Source organism: Pygoscelis adeliae, unplaced genomic scaffold (assembly GCF_000699105.1).
Source record: "Pygoscelis adeliae isolate BGI_AS28 unplaced genomic scaffold, ASM69910v1 Scaffold101, whole genome shotgun sequence".
NCBI classification, from domain to species: Eukaryota; Metazoa; Chordata; class Aves; order Sphenisciformes; family Spheniscidae; genus Pygoscelis; species Pygoscelis adeliae.
Window position 1 is genome coordinate 8,300,666 of NW_008824238.1, and position 24,537 is coordinate 8,325,202.

Below are 24,537 nucleotides of genomic sequence, written 5' to 3' on the forward strand. Positions count from 1 at the left end.
AACTTCTAAATTACCTTTTAAACTACCCATTTCCAAAAGGACAAAAAATAATTGCAGTCAGATATGTACAGCAAGGATGGAGGTTAAAAATAAAATTTACATTTTCCCATATTACAAAGGGATCTTTTAATTTGATTCTAGTTGTTCTTAGAACTTCACACTGCACAAGAGCTTATTGTCCTCGGTTATGTCTAGTCTTTGACAATTCACAGTACTGATTGCTTGACAGAAAGGTATATGAAACCTTCTCACAGACATTGAAAATTTTATAGCAAATGATTGCCCCTGTCATCAGGATGACACTCAAAAAGCATAAAGGTTCCCTTTTTGCAGGATGTGGGAAGGGTTACGACATACATAGTTTGATCAGTTTTAACTTTGGATTTTATTTAAAAAATATATTCTAGCAGTCAAAATAAACACCTACTTTGAGATAAATATGCTCACATCCCTGGCTTAAAATAATCATCGTTATATGCCAGGATTTATTTTATTCCATGAGTCTGTTCTGTATGTGTATCATACCTATTTAATATATGGTATGCTTGTGTTCATGGAGGGGTCAGCAGAGGTGTAATTGCTTTTCTTACCTTGAGTAAACTATGAAACTTGAGTGACTTCAATGTATGTAGTAGTAGTTTGTAGTAGCTGGTTATACTTTAAATAAAGTATGGAATAAGGATGCATCATCATTGCTATGCATGTGTGCTTACTCCTGAAAAAACTCATAAGAACAAATAAGAATGTTTGAAGGATCGCGTTGTATGCCAAAGTGTTACTGAAGAGGTGGGCTGTGTGAAAAGTGGACGTGTAGCTTTTGTTCATGCTGCCAAATGATCCAGAAACAAGACTGAGAAACATAATGACGGTCTTGTTCTGCAGCAGCAGCCTGTCCTTGTCCAAATAAATACAAACCTTTAGTAGAACACTTCTTTCGGTCTTCAGTTGTCACCAACCAAGCAAATGAGCAAGTAGAACTTAGTAGAAAATAACAGAGAAGTCTCAAGAAATAGTTTCATCAGTAGGTATTTATGTCAAAAACAAATGTATGCTTGCTTATATATGAATGCTGGAAGTCTTTAAAAATGGTCAGCTGAAATATCAGTGGTTTTAAAATGGGGATGCTGTCTTAAGAGGCCAGGAATGAGGAGGGATAATCTGTGAAAAAGTCTTAATTCCATAGCATTGATTATGTGGGTATGAATGTTTAATTTGCTGTACTTTATAGAAACCTTAGTCGTGTTAGGTAAATAAATCAACTGTGTTGACAGGTAACATTCACTTAAGATGTACTGAGCAGCTCTTGAGTTCTTCTCGAGCACTACCCAGGAATTGGTTTAAGGTGTAACAACTGAAGAGCTGGTCTGTAATAGTGAGCATTCTCATCATTACGTGCTCAAACATATGCTAAAATATGCTCAAATTCAGCTTTATAGTAGTCATGAAAAAGACTCATTAAAGCACATATTTCTTTCAAAAAGAGTAATACAGAATTGAGGACACTTGGAAGGGAGCAAAATGCTTGGAGCATTGCTTGGTGATTCTTTGTCAGGTGTTTTATTAACAGTTAGAGTAGGTGTATACTAGCTATTGATAAAAGCTTGTGAAAAGCCTGTGATAAAGTTGGTATGAACAAATAGCAAAGAAGAAAACACACCCATATCTGTATGGCTTGTGGATGATAATGGTATCGCAGAAGCATTTGGGGAATATAAAGATACTGAAGGAGACCAAAATACATTATTTGCCTTGTTGTTGTATATGGAAGCTGAGGAAGTTTCCTATAGTGGAATTACAAGGAACAAGTCAGAAAAAAACTCCCAGTTTGAAGTTTAAACCAAAGTTCATATTAACTCGTTAGGATTAGGAGTTTTTGAAGGTTCTCTAATCTGAAATTGCTGAACTGTTCAATAGAGCATGTAATATTAAAATTTCATTGATTGCTAACAAAGGAATGGGAGGTACTAAATGGGGGTAGCATCAGTCTTTTTGTTTGTTTGTTTGTTTTTTAAAACAAAAAAGCGCTAAGGGTATAAGGGATGGAGAAATCTTTAACTTCAGACTGGCAAGTCTGAACTGTAGCAAAGAATAAAGCTGGTAGAGAACAGAACAGATGCATATGCTGTGGTGAGGAAGAGCTGGCACAGGCTTTACAGAGGTGAAACTTGCCATCCAAATCTGTAAGGCAGAATCGGTGAGTGTGTAGGTAAGCGCATGGTAATCCAATTTTACAGTAAACCTCAACCAGGTTGCTCACCCAAGGTTCCTGAAGGTATTGAGCTGTCAAGGAGTACATGTTCTGCTTTCCCAACAGAAAGATATTTCAGTTCTGTAGAGTTTTGGGGTGAATTGTGAGGTGACAAAGGTTGACAAAAGAAAATATTTAAAAGAGTGAAAACAACCTGTTAAAGCACGCAGTTGTGCTATACTGACCCGCTTCTTGATAAAATGGCAGAAGTTGAGTGTTGATAAACGCAGACTAATCCATATGAGCAGGAGAGGGGAAGTGGAGGAGGAAACCGGTCTAAATTGTGCATGCACAAACATGGTTTCTAAGCAAGACTTTTATCCATTGGGGGGGGGAAGAATTAGAGTTACTGTGAATGATTCCATCAAAATAGTGATTCCTTTGTCAAAAAGACAAATATGAACACAACAGAGAAAAAAATGAAGCTGTTACACCACTTTATAAAGATGCCATGCATTCCATGTGTAGTTCTGCTCTCTGCTGCCTCCCAAAGAGACAGTGGACTTAGAAATGATGCACTGGAAGTCAATGATGATTGAAAGTATGGAATGTCTTCCAGAAGAGATCGAGCAGACTATGCCTGTTGTTCCCTGGAGGGGAAAAAAATGAGGAAGATGGACGTAAATGAAGTTTGTAAGATTGTAAGTGGCATAGACATGAAGAGAGAATAATTGATTGTAATTTCTTGTCATGCAGATCTGGAGATCCTGTAAAGAACTCAGCTTATTTAAAGTAAAGTAAAAAAAATTCTGTCCTGCAGCTTGTAATTACATTGATCCCAAAAGTTTAAATGGTTTAAAAAGTGATTAAACGAAAACTTTGCAAGGGTTGTCAAACCTGCAGGAACAGTCTTTGTGCAGGAAGAGTATAAGCCACAGGCAGCTAGATGCTGGTAGGAGGGGACTATTGCAGCATTCTTGCCCTGCTTTCACAATCTGCGTTTACTTAAGCATATGCTGTTGGCAGCTCATGGAAGCCAAATACAGGCTAGATATCAAGGGTTTAAGAAAAATTTGCCATTCTTGTATCTTTTTGACCAATACAGTCTGGTGTTTTTAGGTTTGATTTCTGGGTTTGTTCCCCAGTTCTCAAAGTTTACATGAACTTTATTTAAAAATCTGAGATAGGGATGCTCTGGTTTTGTTTGCATCTGTGGACACTGATATGCTTATGGATTTCATGAAACATTAATTGTCTGTCAAGCTTGATTAGTTGCCTTTGTTCCTTTTGTTTGAAATTTATTTTCATTTAGTTCCATTATGTCTGCAGTCTGTGGTGAAATAGCTTTTGAGCTGGGTAGTGCAAAAGTTCAAAAATGTTTGTGCTAAATTATCCTTTTTATTATTATTATTTTATTTTGTGCATTAAAACGCATGTTTAACTACAAAGGAGAAAGAAATTTGTTTTCTTAACTAAATGGACTAGAGCTACTGCTTGCAAATCCCTGTCTTATGACATGAAATGATGATGAAAATACTGGTTTTCTGGAAGTGGCATCATGAACTGAAGATACACGAATTCTGGAATTAAACTTTGCATGTAGATGTAAAAAGCTGTATAGTATCTGAAGTACGAAGAACACAATGCTTGTGTAACACAAGGAGAGCTCAACTGCTGCAAAATACACTGCAGCTTGGCTTTCCAATTTATATTTGGTTAGGCCTTAAAAATTTGGTTCATAAATAACCCAAGTACATCAGTGAAAAGATAGTCTTTTTTTCTTTGTTTGAGTTTCTGTCATAATTTATGTAAACACAGCACTTTATGTTTACAACTGTAATACTGTTATTAAAATACGAGAGTATTGATGCTGAGGAAAAATTGAGAAACTGGCTTTGTGACTTAAATTTGTGTTTCTTATTATTCTGTTACTAGGTTGTTGATTCTGGCATGGAAGCATAAACTCTTGAGACAGGGCTCAGTTAAAGAGTAAGATGCCTAAGGTTAGGGGCCTTCATATGTATCAGATCTCTTGTATTCCACTGGTTATCTTGATCAGCTCGCTGCTGGCTTTGAGAATGCGTGGGCAAGTCCTGAAGCACACCTCCCAGCTGGTCTGCTGCACAGCTTCCTCTGCTGTTGATTGCACTGACAACTTGCACTTACAAGCAGTCAGGCAGATAGCATGCATGAAGACATGCAGGTTGAAACATCTTGTATATCAAACCGAGTCCTACCTTGAATGAGACATTTTGTGTTTCTAGATGTAGGTTCTGTTGAATGTTTGGGATGCTTTTTCAGTTGCCAATGGAAACAATTAAAAATGTTAATTAAATTTTAAGAGTTACTCAGATACCTAAGAGACTTGTTTCTGTTAAGCCTTTTATTTACCACATTGTTTGACTGTAAGTGAATACTGAAGAGATGTTCGTGTGTAACAGAAGTCAAGTCATAGAGAAGTCTAGATTGAACGGGACCTATGGAGATCATCTGTTGAAAGCAGGGCCTTAGATTAGGTTGAGAGCCCTGTCAAGCAGTAGCGTAATTCCAGTGAGGCAGACTCTACCACTTCTCTGGGTGGCCTGTTCATTGTTTAGATATTACCAAAGGTAACAAATAGGCAGTGGCACATCAGACTGTGCAGAAATTTCTCTCTTACAGGGGTGGATATGGTGGAAGAATCCAGCAATTATATTGCAGAGGGGTGAGATAATATCTTACTATATCAGGTCTTTGTGTTTTTGAGTCGGGCTGCTTATGTTTGCCTGCTTTGAACTTAAAGGTCAGACTTAAGGATGATCTTCAGAGAGAAGCTCATTGTGTCCTTTCAGCTGAGTTACAAATCGCAAGATTGTGTTCTGGATATATTCAATTTCAGATATGCTTTTTCAGACAGTTTGAAATGATTTGATTGAAAATGCTTTTCCGATTTCAAATGTAATTTTGTATCAGCAAAATTTGTTTCTGCTTCTGTCATCTTTGTATTTTGCAGAAACTCACACTTTTCCAAGCAGAGTATGGGGGATGTGCTTGAGTTTCTGATCTTAAAAATCAGGGAAACTAACCTACTCTGTTAAGGGGGGGGAAGGCCCAACTTGACATGAAGAGGCATAATGTGCATTACCACAAGCTTGCCTTCTTTGTAAGAAATGATGCCACACTTCTTTCATATCTGATAGTTTTCACCAGAAATATCATACATAATCAATTCTTTTATTCGCCTGTATTCATGAGATTCAATTTTAACTTTTCAAAATAAAAAGAATCTATGTTGTGTTTGATTAGATAGGAGTACTTTCCATAACAAGTTTATCAGGATGTCTGAAACAGCGGTAGAGGCTGGAAATATATTGGTATTCTGACTGCAATTTCAGTCATGACCTATCTTCTGATACAAACTGTTAGTTAAATGCTTGTGGTGTTTCCTATGTTCTGCTGAATTAAAACTTCCTCTTCAAGTTATAGATTAGATCTAGGGAGTGAAAATCACATTATATGTGGAGATGTTGTGTGTGTGTATATATATAAAAATAAGAGATATATAGTCTTAAATTTCTGCTTTGTACTATGAATCTGAAATAGCTATTTTATATTCAGGACTCAAAAGGGAAAAATATAAAGACCTAGATCCAAGTTAATTTCTTAAAGGTTGCAGCAGAAGAACTGAGGCTGCTTTGGACTTCTCTGAATTTCAGAGGGCAACATACCAAGCTGCTGTGGCAAATTAAGAGTTATTAATGATTCATCGTCTCTAGAACTGGGCAAACACATTTCACAATCTTAAACAACAGAGCTACTGGTTTCCTTGTGGATTTGAGGAAGTGTAAGCCCACCATGCTCAGAGAGTGTCTGCAGTCTTGCTTTTACATACAGTACAAGCTACAATTCTGCTGACTGAAGCAAATACTCACTCAAATGAGCTAGTGAACATTGGAGAAAATGGATAGAGAGGAGGACTGGATGTATTGAGTCTCTCCTCAATACATCCTATTAAGAATTTCCGTCTGTCCTGATTTTTCACTCTGTTTTCTCTTTGGTGATTATGCTGAGAAAGTAATGTGTCCCATAAGTTGAATCAGGTAAACAATACAGGGTGGGGGGGAGGGGAAAGTCTGGTTATCTTGCACGAGCTGTTCTAGAGAAACCAGAGGAGTTACATACTATTTCAAACCATTAAATTCTGTCATCCCTCAAGGCTTACCCACCCCCCACCCCAATTTGAAACTGAATTCAATGAGTAGATTCCGAACTCTTCCCAGTGGAGTTACAGGTACTTTCAGGAACTTCACACATATGGAGTGCTTTGTACTGTTGGGTTGCAGTGACAGAGGGGATGTAAATATAAAGTCTCACTTCTATAAAGAATTATGCTAATTATTGTCCCTATTTTATGGAATTTATAATTGGTAATTAGTTTCTTTTACCTTGTTATGGGTTACTTAGATGGCAGTTATGATTCTCGGCAAGAATATTTGAAAAATCAATTATTGAGGCAGAAAAGCTGGGGTTTTTTTTTGTCTCCAAAGACTTGCGATGCTTTTCTTAGTCCAGCATGTTGGTATTTTCATGAGAGACAGTTGGTAACAACCTTTTTGTTGCACTCAGTTGGTAAAATTGCTTTTTCTGTAAATTACAGTTATTCTGATCTGAATAATTGTAGTATGTCCTTTTATCAGACTCTTCTAGGGCGTCTGTCTTAATTTGGTTGTTTCTCTGCAGTGTTTTTTCCGCCCATATATTCTTTAGTAAAGAAATAAATTACCTCCCTTGACACACGTTTTTCATGTTTCCAGTTGAATTTAATTTTCTGTTCTTTCTGTGATTCCAGTCTGTTATAATTAACACCCCATATTTCCCTAGCAGTAGCAGTAATCCTGGCTAAAGTGTTTTCTTCCCCATCCTACCCTTAGCCACACGGTAAAACCAGATGAAGGAACTGATCCATATTTAAAAAAAAAAAGTTTTAAACTTTACATTAAAAACTTCAACTTCTACTTTCTTAATTCAGTGTTACTTTTCAACTGGTAAGGTCCCTCTGCAATTTTATAGCAGGCATGCACAGAGAGTTGTACTGGCATAATATAGATGATGCAATCAGGAGGAAAGGGATGTTAAGTATCAAAAAGATTTGTGCCGTTTAACACATTGAACAATTCTCAGTTTTTCTTGCTGAGTAGTCTTTGTTCTAAGTAGTAGTTGACTCATCTGTTTGCATAGGATATATACGCGGCTTACTTTCTTTAAGCACCAAAAAATACAAAAAAGCAATAAAAATAATCTGAGTGAAGTTAGCTTATGCTGTTTTCAAAATGTTGTGCTACCTGCCTCTTTATTTGGACAGCTGTTGCTGTGTTTATATGCTGGGGTTGAGGCCTCTAGAATCAGGATTTACACAGCTCTCAAGAATTTTAACATACGATATGAGAAAGAAGGGTCAGAAAGCACCATGCACATTGTGAATATGAAGAGGAATATACAGCTGCAGGCTTCCCCTCCTTACCTGATAAAGAAACGTTATTGTCCTTGCAAAACTTACTTCATTACAAAAAATACTAATGTTGATGAAACGTAGTGGGTAAACTTCATATGGTTTTGCAGTATATTTATTCCAGTGCACCTGTGGGCATCCACTGCAATGGGCAGTTCTGTTCTAGCTCTTCCCTTCTGAAACATGTGACACACATGAGGTGTGGCAACTCGTGATCATGCAGCTCTACAGTGAGTTGAAATAGCTCACTGACCCAAGGAGAACTGAAAGTATCAAGCTATTTAAACTTCGTGCCTTGACAGTGATTGTGTAAGGAGTGTGCAAATAAGCATGAAGAGACACATGGAATAGGAGGAACCACCTTTTTCGGTGGTCACCCTCAGCTGGATTGGATTAAAGCATATTGGAAAACTGTGCTTTTTTCAATAAGCAGTTGAAAAAACTGAAAAAACTTAGGCAAGATCCTTTCTATAATCTGGTTGGGTGAGTATGTATTTGGTAAGCAACCAAATTGCCTGTATATTAATGCACCTTTTCAGCATGAGTGCTGAGTGTGAAACCAATATATGGGGGTAGTGGGAGGCGGTATCAAAAAAGGCTGGAACAAAGTATTTGAAAGGTATGCCCTGCTTGATTAAAATAAATGCACATGGCTATCCTCTTCTTGCAACTGTGTTTAAAGATGTAAATAAAAAGTCTATTTCCATTCTTTGATTTTGATCTAAGTATAAGAAATTTCTTTAAGGAGTGAAGACACAAGTTTGGATACTGCTGGGAGTTTGCAGTAGATTTAATAAAGGATGGAGACCCATATAATTTTGAGGGGAAGCAGAGGGATTTACTGCTGCAGAAAGTGAGCTTTTCAGCCACGTGTTAGAATATAAATGCTACTAATAATGACTACAATTCAGTTATCCTTGGCAATGTGTGACCAATATGTGTGTCACCCCTCCTCTTCCTCCCAAGTAGTCAGTGCAGCAACTTGACAGTAGTCTTGACTTGGTTTAGCAAGTAGAAAGATTATTACAGAAAATCTAGTCATAAAACCCCATTGGATTGAATGATTCTGAATTTTAAGCAGAATGAGGCCACTGGAGTACTTTCCTCTTTTGAGTAGATTTGCCAGTGATTCTCTGTTTGAAAATGTCATACCTAATGAGCTGAAGGAGCAGGTAGTAAGGTTGGCTGAGTGGGGGCAGGTTGTGCGTTCAAGCTTCTGAATTTACACCAGAGTTGCATATTCCCAAATGATACTATATTGTGAGCAGGGGTGAGGAGAAGCTGTAGCTCTGTATGAATGACTGTCTAAAAAGAAAATTAAGAATAAGTGAGAAGATTGCTTCACAGATAAAATGCCCAGTAAGGACCATCAGACATACAGTTATTGTCTTTTGAATTGCAGATATAAAAGTAGAGAAATACTTCAATAGGATTTGCTGCAGACCTTTAACATATCAGAAAATATGTCATGGGAAGTAACAACGTACAATGTTCCTTTCTTATATTAGCACTCTCTTCAGAGGATTAGTATCATCTAAAGTTGAAGCACCTCACCTGTACAAAGTTTGTATTTGTGGCTTTTGTTTTTTACTTTGTGTGTATGTACACATAAATATTTCTCTGCATGCTTCAAAGGTTACTACTTCGTGGTTTTCTAAGCTATTGAGATATGACAGTATTTCAGTTGATTAGAGGGTTTCAGGATTTTGTAGAGCACAACAAGGAGGATCTACACAGAAGTTCATCAAGAGTTGTCAGACTCAAAATATAACTGCTGTTTGTTTGGAATGCTGCTTCTTAAATAGTGTGATTAATCTGTGCCTCCTTAGTTACTCCTTCAATACCTGTAAATGTGAAGTTGCAGCAGCGTAGTACATCGGAATGGAAAGCAAGTGGAAGTGTTCAAATATACGCTTAAGGTTGTTTTGTTTGTCTGTACAAGAATCATTTGCTATTACATAAATGCTACGTGAGGGCCACAGCAGTGACTTTAAGTCTGCATGGAGCTTTGCTCTTTTCTGTCCATGTGCCATAGCTGTGTGAGCTGTAATCTTGCAGATAGAGGAAACTAAGTAGAACGAAAGGTTAACTGACCTTAACCAGCAAATAACAGCAGTCATAAGGACAGGTGTAAATAAATTGTAACTGAAGGTCTATACTAAAGTCTGGGCTCAGGAATTTTGAGGGCAAGCACTCATGGTATTCTACAATGGGGAGGACGTACACAGGTGAAATTCACTTTGATGCTGTATGTGCTTGCACTTGCGTCTGTATTTCTTCCAATCCTGTTTCTCTTTAGGTTAGCTTTCTGGATTAAAACAAAGAACAAAAACTCCACCCCTAAAGGCCCAGTGCTGCTATCAGCCTCTTCTTGGACTCCCACAGATAGGATTTTTTGTCCATCTCACAGTCACTGTGTTCAGGAGGATTTGAGGGAAGGGAGGAGAGATCTCTGTGCATCCTAGAAGGTATGATGGAGAAAGCTGTTTATAGGATTTACAGGAAGACACAGTGCTATGATATGCATCTTGGGAATTCCATTTAAGGAACAATTTCAGCTTTCATAGTGTTTTCTTCTGCAGGCTACGTAAAAAACTGATCATTTCAGTACTATCTTCCTCTAATGAATTTGCATACACTATTACCAGTTTTAGGCAAGTCAACCTGATTTGATAATTATGGGGAATAACAGTATTGTACTAAACTGTTTAATTATTCTATGGTAATTTGAGATCCCAATGAGGCTTCTTATAAAGCTTTCATTTTTTGTCTGTTTACTATTTACATACACTGATACGGATTAATGTTGAAGATAGATGTATTAAAAGTTGCTGAAAGTTAATTACACTGCTACAGTTAAAAAAGTAATGGGAGAGGAAAATAACCATAATCTAAGTTTGCTAGTTACTCTTCTCCGTACATCTTCAGCACGAGAAAATATATTGAAACTGGAATAGTTCAGAGTTTAGAAGTAGTGAGGCAGAGGCTCTGTGAGAGCAAGAAGAGTGGTCAGCTGGAAGCCTGGAGAAAATTTCTATGCAGTGTGTGTGCTTGACACTGTTTGTCTCTGAGCAAATCCCCAGCTTTGCGGAAGACCTGTAAGGGGTTTAGATGTTAGGAACAATGTTTAGGTGCAAGTGCCAAATTTGCAGCATGTATTTTTACATAAACTTGCTGTTTTTTCTTAGACGTACGTGCTTGGCAAAAGTTGCCCACAGGGATCATCTCTGAATCATCATTGTCTGAATGTAAAGGACCTTGAGTTGAAAATGGCTGTGTGTTTCTCCAGTTCTATTATTTGGACTCCTTAGACCTAATTATTTTAGTTTTTTTCTGAAGTCTGTTGTTGACTTCTGGGTGTTAATACTTCCTCACTTTAGCTGAATAGGCAAGAGACTTTTTGACACTGCTTGAAGCTATCGGATAGCAGACATCAAGAAAAGAAACAAGTTTTGGATATTTATTTAGGAATATATTCTAATAACCACTTTTGGGGGAAAACTTACTCAGTGTGATCTGCTTGGAATTTTATCTCTTTGAGGGAGAGATTGTTTTGGGGACATTTTTTATTACCGTCACATTTATGTGGCTTTACTACTCTGAGTTCAAACTTGGTAAATTTTTTTTAATTAAACTATCACCATATATGTAATAATCTTATTACATAGTTGGGAATATAGTAAATTAAAGTTCTCTTCAAATAAATATTGAATTTCTAGTTTTATATTACTTACAGTCCAGCTAACTTTATCTTACAGTTTTAAATTGACAAGTACCTTTAGACTGCTAGGTCTTTGAGGGTTTCAGTATACCTTGACATGGAGAAGGACAGTTTTAGGGGAAAACTTACTCAGTGTGATCTGCTTGGAATTTTATCTCTTTGAGGGAGAGATTGTTTTGGGGACATTTTTTATTACCGTCACATTTATGTGGCTTTACTACTCTGAGTTCAAACTTGGTAAATTTTTTTTAATTAAACTATCACCATATATGTAATAATCTTATTACATAGTTGGGAATATAGTAAATTAAAGTTCTCTTCAAATAAATATTGAATTTCTAGTTTTATATTACTTACAGTCCAGCTAACTTTATCTTACAGTTTTAAATTGACAAGTACCTTTAGACTGCTAGGTCTTTGAGGGTTTCAGTATACCTTGACATGGAGAAGGACAGTTTTTAGTATTGTTCATGATGAAAAATTTGGGGTTTTTTAATCCCTTCGTTGCGACAATATTTTGTATGATATTGGAGACAGTCACTGGAATACATGGATGGAAGGAAGCAAGCCAACTCAATTCAGGCAAAGCCTTTAATGTTCTAATAGGATTTCACTTTTTTTTTAATATAGATATTGATACAATTTAAATTCCTTTTCACTGCATGTTCCTTGGATCTCATCCACCTGCTTTAAATTGAAAGAATTGAATTCAAATTGCTTCCTTCTCACAGTAGTCTTCTATGGTATAAGTAATGTGATCTCCAAACGTTGACTTGTTCCCTTGGAGTATTGCAGCCTGTGCTGCTTTGGCTGATTGTACCTTCTGATTACCCAGGATGGTTAAAATTCTTTAAAATGCCGCTGCTTACTATCTTGAATTCACTATATATTTAATACCCCCCCTTTTTTTTTAGTTGTAATATCGTTATGATTTTTAGTCATCTGCATACATTTTTGGCATTAAGAAGAGTTGGAAAATCCAATATATATTTTTTTTTCAATACTAAGTGAAAGAGTAGCTTCTGCCTCTCCCCCAGTGAGCAGAGGAACAGGCGTATACGTTTTGGATGTAATTTTCATGAGGCAATTTTTTTCCCAGTGAAAATGCAGGATGTTTTCTGTTCCAATAGATTTATTTTCAGTTAGAGAAATAAACTTTAATTCTCATGTTTACGCTGAATATTAGTCTTTAGATGTGCAGGTCCTTGTAGAATTGAGACTTACGCATGTGCTTCTTTGGCAGGCAACATCAGTTGTTTGGAATACAGTATTGTGGGAATGTAATATGCTCTTGTTTTTGAACACAATTCTGATGCAAGAATGGAAAAATACAATGTGTGGGTTTTTCTGCACATCATACTTTGTAACGAACTTGTAAAGTATTTCTCCATTTTATGGTAAATAGTGCCCTTTTCCCAACAGCAAGTTCCATAAGAATTCTTTTCCCTGTAATCTAACATACAACTTGATGTTGAGCTGATACCGTAAAACTTAGCTCTGTGTACCATTCCTGTGTAACCATTTAGTTATACCTTATTTGATGCGAATGTTATCCTTGACTTCTGCCAAAGTATAACCATAGAATATTTATGCTTTACATGATATTGTGGCATATTTAGGTAAGCAGAAGGAAGTACTACCTAAAGGTAACCTAGAGGAGAGAGTCTATTTCAGATGTAGGGGGATGTTGGCATAGGAACCAAGGGAATAATCCAGTCATAAACAAATTTCAAATGGGAATTAGAGACACCCTTCAGTGTAGTTAAGGTTTAATCATCCTTTGAATCGGATTAGTGGGGCAAACAGTGAATTAGTTCTAAGTTGGAGTTTGATCAGCATTATAGACCAGTTAAGACAGTATTGTCCACAGCACCTGCTTGACCTGCTTGGCCCATTTTGACCTTGGTGCTTAGGCGTTGTCATTACAGGGCAAGCTGTTAAATTTATAGCTGCAAATGAGATTAGCTAGTTACTAAGTGTTAAAGGGAGAAAAAGAAAACTAGAAAGTAGCGGGGTTTTTTTCATCGTCGAAACTATGAGCAATCTGAAGACGGTAAGGAAAAGTGTTCAAATGACATACTGAAATAGTGAATTAAAGTTGGAGAGGTGAGAATGGAATTATGGATACCTGTTTTGGTGGTTTACCTCTGACGGGCAGCTAAGCCTCACGCAGCTGGTCAGTGGCTGGTACTGGGGAGAGAATTGGAAGGGTAAAAGTGCAAAAACTTTGGCTTGAGATAAAGACAGTTTAATAAGGAAAAAAAAAAGGGGGGGGGGGCAAGAACAAAGCAAAACAAAACCAGGAAACACAAGCGATGCAAAAAAAGTAATAGCTCACCACCAGGCGACTGATGCCCAGCCAGTCCCCAAGCAATGGCAGGTAAACTCCCCTCTCTCCCCCCAGGTTTTTATTGCTGAGCATGACGTCATATGATATGGAATATCTCTTCGGTCAGTTGGGGTCAGCTGTCCTGGCTGTGTCCCCTCCCAACTTCTTATACACCCCCAGCCTACTCGCTGGTGGGGTGGTGTGAGAAGCAGAAAAGGCCTTGACTCTGTGTAAGCACTGCTCAGCAATAACTAAAACATCCCTGTGTTATTAACACTGTTTCCAGCACAAATCCAAAACACAGGCCATACAAGCTACTATGAAGAAAATTAACTCTATCCCAGCCAAAACCAATACACCTGCATAAGAAAGGTCTTAAACCTTTTCAGAGATTTCTTTGAAATGTTGATGGTCTGTACAAGTGTAGATGAAATGGAAAATTATGTTGAAACTACTGTACATGGCTCATTTTACCTGCTTTGTGAAACAGTTGATGAATACCATTGTAAAATTGCAAAATAATGCATCTCTCTGATCAGCTCTATCTTCTGTGTGCAAAAGCCACATATATTTCCATTAATTCTGTGTTAGAGCTCTATAAAGAGGTCTTCTTATGGAGCTGTCCATGAAAGAGTTCAGGAAGGATTTATTTTGTTATTTCTGCTGCACTTTATTTAAGACTACTAAATGTACCCCAATTAATTTCAGTTTAGGGCACATCATCCTTTCAGTGCCATAGAATTATCTGAGTTATCTTCCACAGTAATTCTGTGTTTACATCCCAGATAATGCAGAGAAAGACTCTGGAAGCTGTAGTCCTTTTCTCCAGTCTTCTTGCCCTGTTCTAGCATCTTACATCCTCTCTTACTTTTCCTTCCCAAAGTGAATGGTGATGGTGAGATAATAAGCTTTTCCAGCTCTTGGATCCTCTCCTTTGTGGTTTTGGATGTGTATTTTGGAGAGGGGGAGAGCAAAACAAGGAAGCAGCTGTATGTTTTCAAGCCTGGCTTCATCTCCCTTTTCTAGCTAATCTTTAGTTTTGCAGGGATTACTTTTTCCCATTTAAAAGAATGTATCAATCAATCAGCGTTTTGGTTCATCTGTCATTAACAGATTATTTATCTATCGTGAGAATTGTTAGTTACCTTTATTATAATCTGGTTTTCTGCTGATAATGTTTCTTGAATTTTCCTATGCTTCATACTGGATGTGGTTGTTACATGACGATGAAATTGTGCTGTGATTACCTTGTGTTTTGGCGTGGAGAACAGAGGGAGCAATCAGTAAAGGAGAACAGGTTTTCTCTGTTCTCAAGGGTAAAAGCAAAGTTTGTTTGCTGTCTACCTCATTCATAGTAATGGTATCATACCATGTGCTTATCTGCCATTTAAAATATTTTAGTCTCCTAAAATATTGATGTCAGCTACTATATGAACCTTTCTAGGTTTTTATTTAACAAAGGTTATAAAATCCATACTTTCATGTTAATAGACTGATAAATTTAATTAGATTGACACTTGCATAAGCTCTTTCTTTGTAATTGTAGTATACTTCCTTCAATTACAAAAAATTTCCATTTTCTGATATGAATTGTTGTGACCTATTCTGAAGACAATCTCTTGTAGTATTTTAAGAAAGAATAGCGATAATTTGTTAGACTGTCCGTAGCATGATGAGGGTTCTAAGCAGCTCTGATTGGCCTTTTTTATTATTTTGGTAATCTTTGCAAGTACTGTTATAGTTTACAAAGCAGAGAATAAATTCAGAGATAATCTGATGTAGCACCAACATGACAGCTAGCTGGGTTTGATACATTCTTTTAGTTCAGGAATAAAACGAGTTAGTGCAAAGTGAAACCACTGTTTCTGATCTTTCTTTTCCTGAATGTTGTTTTATGTTTGTCTGTTTGCCAGGGACTCTCTTTGTTCATGCAGTGCTTTCAGCTCAGTAAATTCATTTAAACATACAGTTTAACCACTGTTTTGGAATTTCTAAAACTAGCTAGGGTGCCTGAACACTCACCTGCTGTTGCATCTGCTTTGAATAGTGCTGGAAGAGTATTAGTGCTTAGGACATGAGCTGTCTTTTACTGGAAAAACATGTTGTTCATGGGGTAAGGGAGGGGGTGTTGAGCTGAAGAACTGGCTTACTTGTACTTCCTTAAGCAATTTTCACACTAAATCAATAATCGTAACTGTTTCTATTCTGAACAATGAACAAGTTATAGCCTCCACTATAATTTGCCCCTTCCCTAAGGGGAGCAGTTAGCCTCAGGGGTTTAGTGTTCCAGTGGCATGGTGGAGGCTGAGAAAGGGCAACCAGAATTGGATGTGAAGCAGAGCTTTGCATTCTGGTGTTTTTAGAAAAGAATGAAAGGCACTTGATTTCTTGTGAGGCTTTTTTTAATTTATCCTTTTTAAATGATTTAGCCTTTCTGTTTTTATTTTTCCTGATTGCTTTTTTCCTTCCTGCTGCTTCTCTTCTGAGAAGAGAAAAAGTTTCTCAAACTTTTGTTTTCTAAAGAAGATCATAGTGAGTGTTTTTCCCCACTTAAGAAGGGCTTTACCGCTGCCACTTGGTACATGGAAGAGCTCCAGAGAGAAACTCTGATAGTGGTCATTCTCCAGCTTTAGCATTTTTTGTGGAGATTGCCTATCTGTCAGGCTTTGTTCTTTCTTTATAGCAATAGTCTGAATTGATTCTTATTCTAGATTTGTTTGTTGCTTCCCCGCCCCCCCAGCCAAAGTATAAAATAACTTGTAAATGCACAAATCCTTGTGTTGTCAGTAGAGCAGTAGACTCCCGTACCTAAGTGATCTTAAGTAAAACTGTTAAAATAAACTATTGTGTTTGTTTCAGGTTATTAAAATCTGATAAAATTGTAATCTGAAATTTGTGTTGTAACAAGTTGACAATGATTGTTTTATCTTGAATTGAAATGTCATCTTTCTTTATATTAAATACCATGAAATGGGTTATAATCTTGAATTATAACTTAAATATAAAATGGTAGAAATGTTTGTTAGTGTGACTTAAGTTCCAATTATGTAACCAAGTGGTTTCTAAATTGGTGTGTTAATAATTTTAAACAAGAACTTAATATAAAAAAGAGGGTTTAAAGGAGTCACTCAAACTAATTCAAGTTCAGGAAGACATGATTTCTACTTTTGTGTTGAGTGTCTGCCCCCCACCTTTTTAATGACACTACTTTAACATCTTGTGTCATTTTACAGGAAAAATTTGTTAATATGTCATTGCCATTAATAGGATTACTATCCGAGCAGAGCATTAGAATTCCCTTAGTTTCTGTAGTCTACTGTGTTTCATTCTGTGTTCAGAATAGTTGTGTATTGGGTGAGAATCTGCTCAGTTTTGTTGCTTTAGTTGGAAACTTTGAACTCGGAAGCCATTCTGCAGTTGTATCTGTTGCTCAGATGTTGTTTGTTGGACAGACTTCAGAGCATCTCAGGGAGGCGAGTTTCCTGGGTGTGAATGCTAAGGTGGAAGGTAAAATAATGGAAGGTATGAAGATGCTGGAAGGGAGAAAGAGAGTTTCTTCTCCTTCCTGTTGGTCAGGAATTTCTCTTCAAGTGAGTACATGGATCAAGCATCATAAGGCATACTTTCCTGAAACATTGCTGACTATAAGACTTGTTGTTGTTATTATTGTTACTTACTGAGGAATATTGAATATCTGTAATATAGCATTATTTTCATGCTTTGTCTAGTCCTGGATAACACAGATTTGAACCGCTTCTGGACTCACTGTTTCTCAGGTGAACCACTGACCTGCTAACCACAGGGTCATACTGGGGATAAACAGGAGTATCAGTCATATCAGAAATAAGACTTAGATTTTGGGTTGACATGCACTCCTTATGTTAACTTTTCCTTATGCTGAGTGAGTTTATTAGTAAGCGTATTTGATAATAGTGATTTGTGGTTGAATACCAAACTTAGGAACCTGTGTTATGTAAGTGAATCAGCATGACTGTGTGAAATGGTAAATGAGGGATAGGACACAGACCAAGTGTGCTTTTGCTGCGTGGGAGCTTAGTTAGAAATACTCAATTCTTTTTTTTTGTCAGAATTGATTCATGCCACTAGTTTAAAGCTTATACACAAAAATCTAAGTAAAGTGCTGGTTTTATTTGATTGTGGTTTTGCATGTTTGAGCAGGACTTGACATTAGAATGGATTTCCTGACATTACTTCTTAAAACATATATATATATCCATACTTGTTCCTGTACCTTTTATTTCAAGAATGTATTCCTAGAACATTTGAAATCCTAGTCTTTATGGAACTATTTCCTGTTATTTAAGTGTGCTAAATAATGAGAGAATATAGACAAACGTACTCTTGAAATTGAAGATATTTCCTAAGATTAGTTTCAGTAATTTAAAATTACTTTAAAATTGTATTGTAAAAAGTTATTTAGAATGTCTTGTCAACAGCATTAAACTATTAGTCTTTCTGTTTTAATATATTTGAAAATAGTATGAAATAGAGGGGCTACAGACTTTTTTCCCTCCCCTCTAGTCATTACTGTGGTGTCTAACAGTGTTTAAAACCAAAGATAATTATTAGTCATCAAGGTTTCATGTAGGAATCAGCAATAGTGGTTTCTTTATTGTTTTTCTGTATAATCCACATTTAACAGGCAGTGTATCCTTTATGGATAGATGAATAGTTTTAATAATATTTGCGTTTTCCTCATTATTTCTGTATACATGAGCTGTGAAAGGAGCTTGCCAATGTCCTTGCAGAAACATTCTAGGGATGTGGTGTTTAGCTGGCATGACTGGATGCAAATTTAAGTATTGTTTTGAATATAGATTTATAAAGTAAAATTTGATACAGTTTGCAACCAATGCAGGTGAAGAATAGAAGCTCTTATGAAACGGCTTATAAGTGTGTATTTTCTGTTTTGAACTAATCCTGGTTTCAAATAGTTTTGCTTTCCAACAATTTTCAGTTATTTAGTTTTATATTTGTGGTTATGATACCATTTCCATAACTGTGCCTTTGTTTCATTTTACAGAGGAAATAAAGGCTGAAACAGAAAAGCAAAGGTATGTGATAGTTCATTATATTAAGCAATAGTGCTTTACCTTCTTAAAATGTGTACCATGCTTATTCTGCATTGGGAGTACGGGCTCTCTCTGAAAAGCATTTTCAATGTATTTTGTAAGGTTGGTGGTATCTGGAAACGTGCTACAAGTGCTGTTACAGTGCAAGGCACGAGGCCTGGGAGTAGAGGCAGAAGATAGCTTAGAGGGAGCAGGCTGATACCGTCTGGCCAGGGAGGGTAGGAATGGGGAATCAGGATTAGAAAAGGACTTTGTGGGTGGTGCAGGAAGTATTGGTGGAAGGGCCTGAGCTTAAAAGCATCCTGAAGTGGGTTCAGAGGAGGGGGAAGAGCCTGAAATGCAAATAAAAGACTTGAACTGAGTGAGCAAAGGGAGGAGGCTGGGGTGAAGAAGTGGGAACGAGTGGAGAAGACTAGTATGATCTGAAAAGATAATGTGTGGAAAGGACCCTGTTAGGGAATAGGTGTAGATTTCTGGAGGCAATTCCTCTACAAATGAAGGTAGAAGACAAAATTGACGTTCAGCACTCTTGCACTATCAACAAGTAAATTTTTAAGTATTGGTAAATTGTGGAATCCCATTTTTCTTATTTAATTACATGTTCCACAGGATCTTCTTCCTCATTCAGCGTACGTTACTAACCATGAGTCAGGGCTGTGTGGTGGAGACTGTTTATACTGCTTGTAGAAAGAATCAGATCAGTGGGTGAAACTGATGATGAAAGTGTTCTTACGGCTTAAGCTGATGAGTGCTGCTTGGGGACCTGTGTTCAGACCCATAACTGAATTTCTGGTTTAGGCAAATCAGTTAAGCCACAGCTGTCAAAATTGGCTGGTAATGATTTGTGCTTTTGTCTCCTGGGAATTTCAGCCGAGATCTACAAGTTTTGATTTGGAAAATGTAAGCACGTCTAGCTGGAAAGGAAGATAGTGGAAAATTTGTTTCAGAAGATGTAAAGGACAATTTAATATCAAATATGCTGAACAATTTAGTCTCGCAGCTTAACAAATAGGGCACGTAGAAATTAGTGGATGCATCTGACTGAGTCACTGTGCTTCAGTTTCCACCAGCAAAATAAAGTCAATACCATCAACTCATAGTAAGGTTGTAAAAATAAATTTAATATTTGTGTAGTGTTCAGATAATGTTGCACCAAGCACCACAAGACAGTCTCAGACAAAAAGTAATAATGTGGTTTTATAACAGGTTTTACTTACAGTAGTATAAATAAAGCGGAAGTCCACATTTTGAAGAGTGATAAGAAAAAACTTCTTAACATTAAATATTCGGTGAGTGGTGTTTGTTCTGAGCACTGAATAAGGAAAAGTAATATCTGATCCTGTAGTTAAATAATGTGCTAAAATTAATGAGAGGTGAATTATAATGATGTATACAAGTATGGTTCAGCCATTTCTGAACTTTTGGGTGCTTAAATTATGTCCTGTTAATATTTGAAGCTGTGATTTTTTTGGGGTATAATGTGTATGTCAGCTTATGTAAATTATCTAAATAGATTTTGATTTCTTCAGTGCTGTCTTTATTCTGACAGTAGCCTTTTGCTGCTATGAAAGCATTGCTGGACTTGGTAACTGTGAATGGATTTGCCCTGTTCTTACTTTAGAATCACATTTTTTAGATGCAGTAGAAAATAGTTTTTCTAGGCCTTAGAATAGAGAAACCTCTTAGTTTATCGAATTATTTTCAGCTTCTTATTTCTGTGAATAATGCTGTGAATACCCTAACATGGGGCTTCTAGTGATAATTCTTTAAATTTTTCCAGTCCCTGTTCAAGCAAACTGATCTCACAGTTAACCTGGAGTGCATTGAAAAATAGATCATTTCCACCTCCCAGAAATTTTGCATGGAAGACTTTCTTTTGTTTTGCTGTTTGTTTGCTTCTTAAAAAGAACTGGTGTTTGGTAGTGGGGCGGAGGGGAATGGAATAGAAAAGGACAGGCTGATTTATGTAACTGTTAACACAGCAAATACACAGCTGCGAAAATAATTTTAAAAATTTATTGTTTGATACATACCTGAGCCTGTTTCTATGACCGAACTGTGAATATCAGCATATTTCATAATTCTCATGCTTGGCAGATCCCTTGGTGGAAGAAAGTTTTGTTAGGGACTGTTTCTGGTTTCACAGTCTGCTGGGGGAAAAAAAAAAAAACAACAAACAGCTGAAGTAATTTCTTGGCTGACACTAAGAAAAGACCTTTTGGGTGTTTCTTCTCCCCACTTCCTGCTGTCCCCTTGCCTTCCATCATCAGCAAGGTGATGAGCTTAATGATGCTCCCTTTGTCTCTGGAAAGATAAGTCATCTTCCTTATTTATTATTTTGGGCATTTTTTTTATAACCTTCAATTAAGAGAAGCTTCAGGCTTCTGTAGTAGCTCGCTGTGGCATGGGCTCTTCATTTTTGGAGTCTCATCATGGCCTGCTCGTTTCTGAAAAATTCTGGTTTTACTTCTGGAGTACTCTTTTAACCTAATTTTAATGGTATCAGTAGACAAAATCACTAGATGAAGAACAGTCTGCCATAAGATATGAGCAAGAGATACCACCCTTTCATTCCTCAGAGAAAAGCTTTTATAGGAATTTCAGAGAGGTTTAAGAATGTAGAAGAATCATGTACTTCCTCTACAACTTACCTGATTTGGGTTTTGTCCAAAGACAACCTTCAAAAGAGAAGTTATTCAGTAGAAAGTAGAATCTTAGCACTAATTATTCACTATTAAGACTTAAAATTTAGGTGCCCTTTTAAAGCAGCCTGAACAAGGAGGGCTGTTTGAATGTAGTACCAAACATCTTCTCAAGGACAATCTACCTTGCTCCTTGAAAAGCTGAAGCATTGATAATTTATCACATTGGTTAGTTTAAGGCTTTCTCCATGATGCATGGGACTGCATTCATTCTTTGGGTTTATAATAAGCTCTTAGCAGTTCATTCTTCTACTTCAGCAACATGAAAATATTTTTTTTTACCATCTGCATTTCTTGAAGCATCTGCTTTAATTTGCAAAAAATGCATAGGGCCTGGATTTGAAATTAGTTGTTCTATAAAGATCTGTTTGAATTACTGCAAGAATTTTGTAATCCTTCATTACAGAATATGAAGTTCTGCTCTTTTCTGTTTTCTTTATACCACTTATCAAGTCAAGTCTGTGTAAGATGGTGTAGTTTACCTTTTATGTAAAGATACATATGTGTGCACAAAAAAGGTCAGGAATGCTTTATAGAATCGTAGAATAGTTTGGGTTGGAAGGGACCTTTAAAGGTCATCTAGTCCAGCACCGCCCTTGCAATGAGCAGGAACATCTTCAACTAGATCAGGTTGTTATAAAGGTGGTGAGCTATTCTGTGAAATGAAAAATCCAAACATCTTGCTTTGAGTCGAAGGCAAACTGCATTGATGCACACAAATTAGTGAAAAATTACCCATTCTTAATTGTCCTTTTTAGCTAAGTATTAATGAGCATGCTCTTTCTAAAGGTGCTGTAAGCAATAAAACTTCAACAGCTAGTAATTTTCTCAAATTTTATACAGTTAGTCATTTCAGATATATTGCCCAACTGAGATACGTTGGTAACCACTGACCTCTTAAATTCTGTGGTGTCATCTGAAGCACAGATAGAGCAAAGTTCTGGGGTTTTTTTCTCTCCCCCGCCCCCAAGTATGTCCAGAACTGAAGTTCAGATATGACTTAATCTCCAGAATAGATGTACTTTCTCTGAAATACTGAACCAAACTCATATCATAATACAGTAGTTGAGTAGTTCTTAACTTTCAGGGTCATTAAAATTTTTGGCAAGTTGTATTTTTATCTGTTCTAGTAGTAACAGACTACTCTCGGAGTTATCATTTAATGTGGAAATGATATTGAATGAATTTCCCTTCCTCCCCTCTGCCTTTACCAACCAAGTAAGGGGAGTCTTTTCCTATTTTCGGAGGAGACAAGTCTTTATGCCTTCAAACCAGCAGGGAGCACTGAATATCTACTTACCGTGCAAATGGGTCAATTTGCCTGATCTATAGAGGAGACAGATGAAGTAGAAAAGCTGTTAAGAATATTTATATGACCATATTACTGTTGTGTTAACTTCATAGAAGTTACCCTTTCCTAACGTTAATTTTCTTGGTATTTTATTTCATTCATAAACATTGTGGTGGTGAGAACTATTTGTGTGATCACTTACAGCGTTCTAATACAATCATTCTGTTTAGTCCCCCTCATGGAGAAGCAAAGCCTGGTTCAAGCACTCTTCCACCTGTGAAATCAAAGACAAGCTTCATTGAAGCGGACAAATACTTCCTACCATTTGAATTGGCATGCCAGTCAAAGTGCCCCAGGATTGTCAGCACATCTCTAGATTGTTTACAGGTCTGTATGAAGATGAGCTTTAACTGTCAGCTATAAAATTCTGTTGGTCTGGAGGAGAAGTACAGTTGTATGTAACAACTAATGTCATATTTCTATTATTTTACTTTATTGCACACACAACCAAATTGAATATATTTCTTACAAAAGGTGAATGTATGTCTTATTATGTAGTGCATGTGTGTGTTTATTTGTGTATATATGTATTACCACGCTTACATGTTTGGATCGGGTTTATTATGTTAGTGTACAACTACCTATTTTCATGTGTATATCTGTGTTGAACTAACACAGCAGGTATAGCATTATCAAATTCATTTTATGCTATTTATAGTTGCAGTAAAATATTTTCAATTTGAGATATCTAGTCTCTCAAAACTCATAGGCTCCTGTAATGTTTTCAGAACGACGTTTACAGCATGGAATTTAGCCATTTGCTTCACCTGAGTGGCCCAACAGTGAACTAAATTAATACATTTACATTCACAGCCATATGCACTATGATGCCTGTTTTTAAGTAGGTGGGCTGTGGAGATTTACAAATACTCTCATTCCTGAAATGTTCGGAAGAGGATTTTGTTAATTTTGTAATAAATTCCATTTCAAAGTATCGAACACCTAGAGAGAGAAAGGGGTGGGGTAATAGAACACTTAAAGACAGAAGACTAGCTAGTAGCTTAAATAGGAAGCATTTGCACTTGGTTTATCTGGTATTAAAAGCATTTGTGTGCTAACTACATATGAAGACTTGTGTGATGCAAGTTAGTTTTTAGAATCCTGTTTGTTTTAAAACATTGTTAACTGATGAACAAAAGCTTTAATGTTAAGCTTGCTGACAAACTTTGTATTGCAGTTGCTGAGTGAAAATTGAATAAATCTGGAGGACATTTAAAAAAAAAAATCCTTGATGTTTTATGAGACTTGGGGTAAAATGTACTGTTTTAATTATTCTGTGCAAGTTAGAGCTATCAAGTGAATTTATTTATTATAACAAAAAGCTGACTTATTTTTTTAAGCTCTTATTTATGTGGTTTTTTTCTCCTCTCCAGAAACTTATAGCATATGGGCACTTGACAGGGAATGCTCCAGACAGTACAGCTCCAGGCAAAAAATTAATTGATAGAATTATTGAGACAATATGTGGCTGTTTTCAAGGCCCTCAAACAGACGAAGGGGTTCAGCTACAAATAATAAAGGTAATATGGTTAATACTTCCGTATTTATAATGGTGACAGCAGGAAGATATTCATGGCCTCAGAGTTCAAAAGCAGAAGTGTTTCATTTCTAAATGTAATGGTAATTTTAAAATATTTTCTTGATCCTGTTTGTTTGAGATTAAAA

The 24,537-nt window shown here is 36.6% G+C and overlaps 1 protein-coding gene across 1 annotated transcript in view; it reads left to right on the top strand.

Moving 5' to 3' along the window:
* Positions 1-24,537, top strand: part of ARFGEF1 (ADP-ribosylation factor guanine nucleotide-exchange factor 1 (brefeldin A-inhibited)) — a 101,075-nt gene that overhangs the window by 14,311 nt on the left and 62,227 nt on the right. The window contains exons 2-5 of the mRNA XM_009335081.1: positions 17,111-17,248; positions 18,771-18,801; positions 23,043-23,199; positions 24,246-24,392. Coding sequence (XP_009333356.1) covers positions 17,111-17,248; positions 18,771-18,801; positions 23,043-23,199; positions 24,246-24,392 — 473 coding nt within the window. The remainder of the gene's footprint in view (positions 1-17,110; positions 17,249-18,770; positions 18,802-23,042; positions 23,200-24,245; positions 24,393-24,537) is intronic.